At 38.8% G+C, this 10075-nt stretch overlaps 1 protein-coding gene across 1 annotated transcript in view; it reads left to right on the top strand.

The window, feature by feature from the left end:
* Positions 1 to 6347, top strand: part of myg1 (myg1 exonuclease) — an 18539-nt gene extending 12192 nt beyond the window's left edge. Inside the window, exon 7 of the mRNA XM_014004129.1 lies at positions 5943 to 6347. Coding sequence (XP_013859583.1) covers positions 5943 to 6132 — 190 coding nt within the window. The 3' untranslated portion in view covers positions 6133 to 6347. The remainder of the gene's footprint in view (positions 1 to 5942) is intronic.
* Positions 6348 to 10075: the final 3728 nt, after the last annotated feature.

Below are 10075 nucleotides of genomic sequence, written 5' to 3'. Positions count from 1 at the left end.
TTATTATACAATAGTATATATTTTACATTGTTGCTAAAAATTGAGCTTGTAGCCTGATAAATTCAAATAAGTGCATTGAAGTGTTTATTAAWCAAATCAGTATTTATGTGCGGATTTAAAAGTATTCTTTGTACCTGCCTTTCCCCTTCATGTATGAAAGGTTTTTCTCCTGTGTTTGGTGTATTGTCTTTGGATTGACCTCATACAGGAACTGAGACCATGTTGTCCCTAGATGATCTCACTAAGATACCAGTCCTCTTTACACACATTTTTAGATATCTTGCTCCTGTACCTGTGACAGAATGCAGCCCAGTGTTTTTTCCCTGGGTTACACAGGTCTCATTACTGATTGTGAATAGCTTGAGAGCAGCAGGGAACCATCCGAGCACATCGTGCTGACAGACACAGGAAGCAGGTTGAATGGCTTTTTGATTCACTCCTTTCTGACCAGCAGGTTCAATGTCAGAGTCCTTCTATTTTCACCTCTTTCCATGAGCTTCCTTTTCTCCGGCTCTCCAATTAGTGTTTTTTTCTTCTTCTACATGTCTCTGTTCCTCCCTCTCTCCGGTGCAGAGTATTTCTGTTTCTGTCCCATAATCACCTTCTCACATTTTCAGCACATTTTTTGTAATCTGTCTTGCTCTCTTCCTATTAATCCTGTTTCCCCTACTCTTCTTCCTCATCTTCTCTTCCACCTTCCTCCCTATTTCTTCCCACTTTCTGCCATTCCCCACCTCATCCGTCTGCCTGACAGACAMCTGTTAATAGCCACAAAACACATTAAAGGTGTTATTGAATGCAAACATGCCAGTTGATGGGGAGCTACATGAGAACAATTTTTAGTGAGACGGAGGGAAAAACATGTAGCTCCAGATGGCTCTTCTCCGGGTGGCCTGCTTCCTCCCAGTAGGCTTGTGCCGACTCTGCAAAAGGGGTGTCGTTATCGCCTGTGTCCCTGTGACTGCACCTGGGGGGGAAAGAGGTCTATTTTTATCTGCATCACATTGCAAAGGAAATATGAGCCAAGAGAAAGAAGACGGGACTGAAATTATTCTTTGTTCGGTGCTGWGCTCGGTAGCATACTACTTTAGACTGAAAACGGCACGAGCTGAACCAGTAACTTTTATCTGTGGGAGAAAAACGACCACCGTCACTTATCTGCACCCACCTTATGTCAGAGCTCCAAATAATGGCTGCAATTTTCTGTTACTGTCTTCTTTTTCCTCTTCATATTTCTTTTTTCTTATTTTTTAGTAGCTTTCTTTAGTAATGAATCCCAAAAATAAGAAATAAAAAGATTATCTCGCTTCTCTCTTGATGGCCTTTTCACCAGCAGTGAAAATGATCTAAACAAAGTCTTAGGTAAAAAAAAAAAAAAGTCTAGTTGAACAATTCGCTGGATATTTCCCCCTTATGGAGAATGTTGCATGGTTGAATCTTGTGAAGGAATTTTTTTATTGTCAAAGAACTTGAGCAATCATCCACCAATGTCCTCGGTGGATGTCTAGCCTTGGTATACATATCTTTTTATTGCAGAACTTTCTGTATGTATTGTTTGTTTATTTTGGTCATTTCTCTCGCCTAGCTTGCATCGGGTGCATGTTGTTTATTCACAGCTTCAGTTTGAAAATGCAAATATCACACTTGGAGTCAACTTGCAACCCTCCTCCTGCTTAGTTTATGAGTTAATTGCGAAGCAACAGMTTGCGTGTCCATGAAACAACTTGTACGTAATTAGACAATTCACTTAAAGGGGACATATCATGCAGAATCCACTTTTTTAGCTGTTAAATGTTTTTGTTATGTACTTTTGAGTATCTAGGAGAGCAGACACTTTGAAAGAAGATATCGTCTTAGTCCGTATGGTTCATATTATTAAACTTGTTCAGTTTTCTGAAGTATTACATCACAGTGTTTGTGACAGAGCTGTCAAAAAAGGTCTGACTTAAAAACTACAGTTTGGTCGTCTTCATTCTCCTCTGGCTCTGGGTCTGACTCTGGCTCCAACATGTAAGGCATGGACAAGTCTTCCCTTGTTAACTTTTAATTAATTAAAAATACACGTTTCTGCACCATTTCTGTGAAGCTGGAGAGGGGGTGGGGTGTGAAGCCCCTTGTTTGGATTTAAAGAGACAGCCTCAAAACGAGTTAATCTGAGACACACCTCAGAAAAAGGGTGAAAGAGGGGCTTGTGGAGTTACATTAAAGAGGAATTCAGACCAAAGCGTTGCGTTCCACTTCATAAAGACCCCAACTGAATGWTTTAAATGTAAAATAGAAGGATTTTAAAGCACAATGGGCCACATGCAAGAACATGTTCATATTCTTATCCTAAGTTTCTCTTACTTTTGTTCGTGCGAAGGCTTCGTACGAACATGTCACATCAGATTCAACAAACGCTTCTATCTTCAGGAAAAGTGTGTAAATGAAGAGTGTAAACTGATGAATGCGTATCCAGGTGCTCGTGCACGAGAAGAGGAGATTAGCATAATAACCACCCCAAAAAACATCATATAAGAAACGTTTCCTGCCTCACATACCAGGAAGTGTCCATTCATAAATGACATCCCAAAGTAAAAAAGAAGAACTTTACAAGTTTGGAGATTGAAGTTCTGCTCTCGGAGWTCCACAAAAAAAGTATTTTTTAGCAGCGTCAGCTGTGGAATTAAAGGATCTGCTTTAAACCCGAGGAATGAAATAACTACTGCTGTTAATTTCGTGTCACCTGTGGGTCGTACAGTCACAGAAATAAAAATCTAAATCATATTTATCTCTCTGTAGTCCTGCTCCGGTTTTTCTTTGGTCAAATATTTTTAATTTCAGTGACTTATTCAGAGGAACAGATGCGTTTATGGAAAAAAAAGCATTTTAAAATGTCTCAAAACTTCAGTTACGGTAACTTCATATTGATATTGTAGTGCTATACAACAAATTAATAGCCAATTTATTTTAATTTAATCAATTAGTCTACATTATTACATTCAAAATTATAATTCTAATTCAAACAGAATAGCCTMTTGTCAACATAATTATGGAGTGTGATTTATTTTCAACTCAAAATATCTTCAAACTAAYGAAATATAAAGTTATTARTGAAGAAAAYCCATCTGGATAACAGCAGACGGACTGCTTATAAAATATACGACAGGTCTGGACCACACGTGAATTTTGTTTGTATCTGAAGAAAATCTTAGAATACGAAAACATTGTTGAATGCCACAAATTCTCCTAAATCACTCGTATGCACAACTTAAGAACAAATCTGTTCGTATGAAYGGTTCTTTCATGAGGAATATGTTTATGGTTATATGAATATGGTTCTTGCATCCAATATGTCTCCTTAAGAAGTCCTGTTCAAAAAGAAGGTGCTGCATATTTGTAATGTGTGGGACTTGAAGAATGAGCACTTGCAGCCCATATTTATTTTTATTTAGCTGAAAGTTGCTTTAGAAAAAAAAACTATGCAAATACATACAATTAAAAACTGTACATGTTTTAACATCTTGGAGARAAAAGTTGAACCAAAGGTCAAGTTCTGCATTTTGTCACTAATTACAGTCAGTTGTTAACTAATGATTAAAGATCTCTTTCCAGTATATCTACAGCCAAGTACCAKTATTATAATGTTTCCTCAATAAAACGGGGAGGTCCTGTCCTCGGAGACGTTTTGTTAATTATGGTTTTTATTTTTAGCACGGTCATCTTGAGAATAAGAACTTCCTGGCTTGCCTTAACAACAGTCATCCCCCTCCCACACCAACCCTCATTACCAGCCCTGTTGACCTTTCTTTAGAGCTTGTTTTCCAGCTGAACCGCGGAGCGATCAATTGGCTGATTCTTTAACAGCGGTTATACAGTAGCTCTGCCACGCTCGTCACCCAAAGGTGTCCTATGAGAGTCCTAATGGGTGCCAGATTGTGTACGCTTGAGATGCTGGTGTGGGKAGTAATCACAGGTTTAGAACATGTTTGTGCATTTAATTTCTCRTGACCTGCAGGCTCATCTGTTTGAGTATAATAGTTCTAAGAGATGTTCTTCRTTGTTAAAAKACATCAAAGTGTCTGAGATTTGAAGAAAAAAAACTCAACTTGAAGCTGTGGTAGTCAGGAATGCCACTTTATTTCTGATACGTTTTAATGTAGCCCTCCATAATTCATCCCATATTTGAGATAGACAGAAAGAGAGCGAGAGTGTAGTTTACGGATAGCAGAGTATTATTTTCTATAAAGCCTTAAGCTTTTGAAGCATTTAAAGTCTGTTTCTGAGGCAGTGAAAATGTTAGGAAGAGCAGCGAAGTTCAGCTGGAATGAAATCTGCGGGAAAATAGCTAARAATACCAATCTTTTGAGGGAGGACTGGGAGCCAACATAATGGAGATTATAACCCCATTAAAGCAAGAATGACACACTCGTGTGCACATGCTTGAGATTACTAGTAATGTGTTTTAAATGATTCTCCGGCCTGTTGTTGACAGTCATGTGTGTGTTGCATGCAGTAGGTGGTAAATGAGCTCCTCCACGTTTTATGAATTGTCAGCTTCTGTACGTCTCACCCAGAGTGTCTTTGTGGAGGTCAGCTCATAAACCCTGCCGAGCCAATCTTCTCTCCACTTTGTAAGACTGCCTGTTGACTCTGCCACATTACGCCTCTCCTGCCACTTTGTCCACTTGTGTTTTTTCTACGTTGCTGGAGCAGAATAAAGACATGATTATTATTTTTTTTTTGCTGGTGCTTTTGGTCGTTTTGCTCGGTGTTAGGGTTCCTTTTCACATCGTACATCTGATGGCAGCGTCTCATCTCGTGTTTTCTTGTCACCGAGTCTGAAAAGAAGCAGATATGAGAGTTTTTGTGCAATGATGTGGGAATAATGTAAGAAGTTAATTTAATGCAATTTTAATGTGTTTTTCTTTGCTAAATGTGTTTCTTTAGGCTATGCTGTTAATGTTGTGAAATATTCTCTAATATTTTTTCTGCTGTTTTATTTTCTCATTTGTTTGAAATTAATTGTGAAAATAAAAGGATGGTTCAGATGTTTTGAAGTGGAAGTAATAATTTAATAATTTACCTGTTGTAGATAAGTTTTTGAACCACTTTAAAGAAATGGTTTAATTCTGCACTTCACTGCATTTCAGTCTGGTTGAGTTCTGAAATTTGTCTGGAACATTGCTGCTCCTTGATTAATATTCTTGTAAAGTGACGACATTACTTGTGATTATTGTTTTGTGAACCAGTTTTGTCTGTATTTTGTTGGACAAAAGTGCATGCCTAACACGATAACTGCAGGGTGAGCAGGTCTTGACAACCACATGKGGAACTCCTGTTTGCTTTTTTCCCCAAATGCAATTTTGCTGCCATGTTTTTTGATTTTTTTAATTTAATTTAATTTTTTAGAAAGCAAATACTTTCACCCTGCAACCTTTGCAAACAAGCCACTCTTGTTCAATCTCTTTTTTTCTTCACTCAAATGTCATAAACTTTAACTTTGCAACTAAGACCTATAAAGTTTAAGATGCCCCTTTAGGCTTTCCTGCAACTATAGACTGTTGAGAAGAATGGCAAATGTCGAGTGTTTTTCATTTGTGAATAAYGTTTCTTTCTGTGAAATTGTCTGGAAATGTCTTTATAGCTGTTCCCAGATTGAGGAAAAGCAAGAGTTGTAAACTGTAACAGTGCGTAGGGAGATTGCTTGAAAAGTGACTGGAATGAATGTTTCAATGATCATCAGCTGAAATAATTTCCTTTAGTTATCCATCACTCAACCTTTCTTCAAGCAGCTGATCAAATCCATTATTAAACACTTGTTTTWTCTTGTGCTTTCATGCTGCTTGKGTAGACCCGTGCCGCTCTGTGTTGYACMAAAACGACACGTAAACAGGAAGTGAGCAGCTGACCACATAGTGTCCATCTGTTGGCCAACTTTCCCTTCTGTCCTCCCATTCCAGGCTGCCCCTTCTGGAAGAATGGCGTGGCGTACGAGATGAGGCGCTGTCGGAGCTGAGCGGGATTAAAGGCTGCATCTTTGTCCATGCTGGAGGATTTATTGGAGGCAACAAGACCAAGGAAGGAGCCCTGGAGATGGCCAGACGGACCCTGCAGGCTGCTGCCCAGCCTCCAGCAAATGGAAGCAGCTGATTGCTTAAAAAATAGACATTAATGTTTGGATATCCTAATAAGTATGATGGCTTAGTGTAATCTCAACCTGGATGTCAGTTCATGTTATTTCATGTTCTATTTGCTCTTTTAACTATGTTGATAATATTTTTTGTTTGCAGTGAAGGACTACTTTGGGTTACATTCTGGTGTTTAGTCCTGTGTTAAAACGAGCAATAAACTGTTTTTTAACTCTGGTCTTGTTTTCCAAAGTCAACCTATGTTATTATGGTACCATCTGATGGTCCAACTCCACCATCTTCAAAGCCTAAGAATACCACAACCTTACCTTTGAGGATGTGAATACACACACCTGGACCGTGGTTCTGCTTTTCATTTCCAGCATTGCTGACATTAACCACGGCACAACAAAGTGATTCAGCGGCTGCTTCTGCTTGCTCCGAGATCAAAGCGTCAATAATGAAGACTGATTAATTCAGAGAAATTAAATTTCTAAACGCCGTGGAGGGCTTCTCCTCGTGGCAGCAGATGKTGTGACAAGGTTACTGGCATTGTCAGTTTCCCAATAATAAAGTCAGGAATGTGCCGTAAATTTTCTCATTACTACTCCAGATTCTGCCCCACCCAACTCCTTGCTGTAACTCCTTCCTTATTGCATTTGCACGAAGCTGACCTTGTGCCTATCTGACTTATTTTTTTCCATCATTGCTGTTGTGCAAATGCTATGGCAGGGGGAAAAGTAATTCCCACCGCTTCCAGCTGTTCGTGGCGCTTTGCTTCATTTGTGTTCAGCAGTGCAGACAATTCAAGTTCTCAAATCACGCGGTTCATTTACCCTTCTTTGCTATCATTATTCTCGAGAAGCATTTTGTTCTCTGCCTACACTTGCTGCAAAATTAAAAAAAGCCTGTAAGTTAGGGTATTTGCACTGATGATACATGGTTCAAAGTCGACCATCTAATTTATTTTAGTCTCCAGTATCAGCTGAACACATCGTTTCGCACATAGCTGAGAGAGCACTGGATATTTTTAATAGCTTTGGAAATGCACTCTTGCAGCTTCCTTTTTCAGTTTACCTGTGTGACACTAACACACACACACACACACACACACACACACACACACACACACACACACACACACACACACACACATTTTTTGTGCTCTGTCCTGGATCAGAGCCAAAGTCCCAATCCAATCCATACACCTTTGTGACTGCCTTTTATATTGGCGCGGTCCATATTTGCTGCCAACTAAAGCCGGTTTCTTTGAGATGTAAGAGATGAGAATTTTCACAACTTTAATCACCAAACAAAGCAGCACACAGTGAAGGTGTGTGCATCGCAATTGCATGTAAGAGAAAGTGGGTGAAACATCAATCTGAAGAGGAAAAACYGACAAATCTTAATGTTTTTTGAGGATTTTTTTTGTGTGATGTTCTCAGTTGCCACTATACTCTTTGTATGCACAATCTCAGGCTTATTCATGACCAAGAGCACTTGCTTGATTGCAGGAAATTGCTAGATGCTCTCTCTTCAAAATCCTCTAAAGCCTCCTTTTTATTTATTTTTTTATTCCCAAATGATGCTTTTGTTATCTGCCAGCAGAACTAGCCAGCACTAAGTCTCTTCCTGTCATCCACTTTACCTTCAAAGCAGAACATGTTTACTCAGTTTTGTGGAAAGAGAGTATTCTTCCTCATATGGTTTGTAACGACACAGCAGTTGACAAACCTTTGTGCTAGTCTCTAGTCGTAAGCAGTTTTCAACAAATTCAAACCCTGGCAACAACTCACCAGAACATGGATGTTGTTTTTGACAAAAACAGCAAGTGAGTTTCTCCAACTCGCCATCGTGTTTTTTCCCCCTACTGACTCATTCAGTTTTGTTTAAAGTCGATTCAGTGTTACCCCTCYGAGGACAGCGGCCGAAAACCGATGAAGCCGAGCTGTTTGCTTCTCTGCAGTCAGGCTTTCCTGTAGAGTTTCCACTGTCAGCGTTGTCACAAGCAAACTGCTCATGGGCATGTACATCGTTTTAGAAATGCTTCCTCAGAGATTATCMCTGATAGACACTCCATGTCCTCAGCTTGGCTGTTTTTTTATTTTTCCTCTTGCAGGGTTGAACTTCTGCTCCCACAATCATGCTATTCGTTCTTATTTTAGCAACCAGAACAACACTGACAGTTATTTATTTATTTTTAGCTGGAGTGATGCTTTCTTTCTGCCATTATGTGCTTTCTCATTACAYGCCCTTTTGTTTCCTATCTGTAAAACCCACAAAACTCATTTTGTCAACAGCCTCGTTTCTGGCAAACACAGAGACAATATCCTGTCAAGGGCAAACCATTCTGCAAAATATGTCTGTAAAGTGGAAGAAAGAATCATTAGACTTGCAGTAGTCTGTATTATATTTGTCAGGGGTGGAATTGTTATGGATTTTAGTGGGCTGAYGGGAATAGGAGGCAGATGAGGGCTGTATGAGGTGCCATCTTGGCTGTCAGATCTGTCCTTTGCCCCCTAAGGGCTCTCCTGTTGATGGACCGATAGCTTATAGTTGAAGATGAGCGATAACGGGGCACTTGGACTAAAGTAAAACCCCAAGAATAGCTTTTCTCTACAGTACATGTTTTCCATTTGGTGCACTCTTTGCTTTTATTATTCAGATGGAAATCTCAAGTTGATATATGTGACACTCAAGGTTGTGGGGTGTTCTGGCTCTCATTTATGTTTGGAAATTAATGCGTCCACGCTCGTCCAAGTCCATCCTAATTTTCTATTTGATATACAGTCAGTCTGTGCAAACTGTCACGTATCAGGTCTCCCTCTGCTCGACCTCCAATAATAAACAAGGACAAAACAGGAATGTTTAAGAATAGGCACATCTTCCTTTTAATGCTTCAGCCCAGTCTATCAGTCAGCTCTGCTGTCTATAGGTGTGGCAGCTGCAAACATTTTTCTAAACAGTTTGACACCAAAGTGTTGCAGATGTCCCTGTGCGTTCAGGGACTAACCTCAGTGGCTCCAAAACAAACAAAATATATGTCATTTTTGCAAGACTGTTAAAAAAGGAAAAATAAAATTCCAACAATATACCTTTGACAAGTGTTGTAACAAAGAAACACTGTGTACAACACACAATGTTCCTTTGCTACAAGCTGATGTCATATACACTGTATTTGACATCAACTCATGAGGTCTGTGATAATCTTGCAGAGGTTTGAATTGTTGCCATTTGAAGTAAACAAGTACATGCACTTTGTATAAAAGTTTGAGAACAACTCAAAAATTCATTCCATAATGTGAAACTTTTGAAACACAGATACATGCAACACTTGAACCTTAACCTTCATACATGCTGAAGCATTTCTTAAGATATTAAAAAAAGAAAAAAAAAAAAAGAAAATCACAATTAAATTTCATCAAGCATACCAAAAATAATAAATGAAATAAAATTGTCAGATCACTGTATACAGCTATGACCAGTGATGTCACTAGGCCTATTTTATGGGGGCTGGAGCCCACCTAAAATATTTTAAAGCCCCCCTAAATTATTTTGGTGTAAAAACTTGTTTTAATTTTTTTACAAAAATTCAATATGATGTGATCAGAATAAATAACCATTTAATATTTCATTATTAACTAAAATATATGATCACAAATCTGTCAGTTTCCCTTTAATTTATAGTGTAAGGTAGAGATCCTCTTTGGTGCGTCGTTATCAGTCCATTCCACTTGTTCATGTAGAGTATACATGTGTGTGTGTGTATACTGTACATATAAAATCGTTTCTCTTTTGTTTTGTGGTTGCTTTGTTTTGCAATATATGGTACGTTTGGGACTGCGTATATATGTTGTATGTATTCATTCATGTGTGTATGCGTATGTGCTCAGGATCTGTGTTTATTTTCTTAGTTTTCTAGTGTTTTCAGTGTTCCCCAGTGTCACAGCTCAGCTGCTCCCTGT

The sequence above is a fragment of the Austrofundulus limnaeus genome, unplaced genomic scaffold (assembly GCF_001266775.1).
Source record: "Austrofundulus limnaeus strain Quisiro unplaced genomic scaffold, Austrofundulus_limnaeus-1.0 Scaffold22, whole genome shotgun sequence".
In the NCBI taxonomy this organism is placed as follows: domain Eukaryota; kingdom Metazoa; phylum Chordata; class Actinopteri; order Cyprinodontiformes; family Rivulidae; genus Austrofundulus; species Austrofundulus limnaeus.
This window is presented reverse-complemented; position numbering and strand designations above follow the sequence as displayed.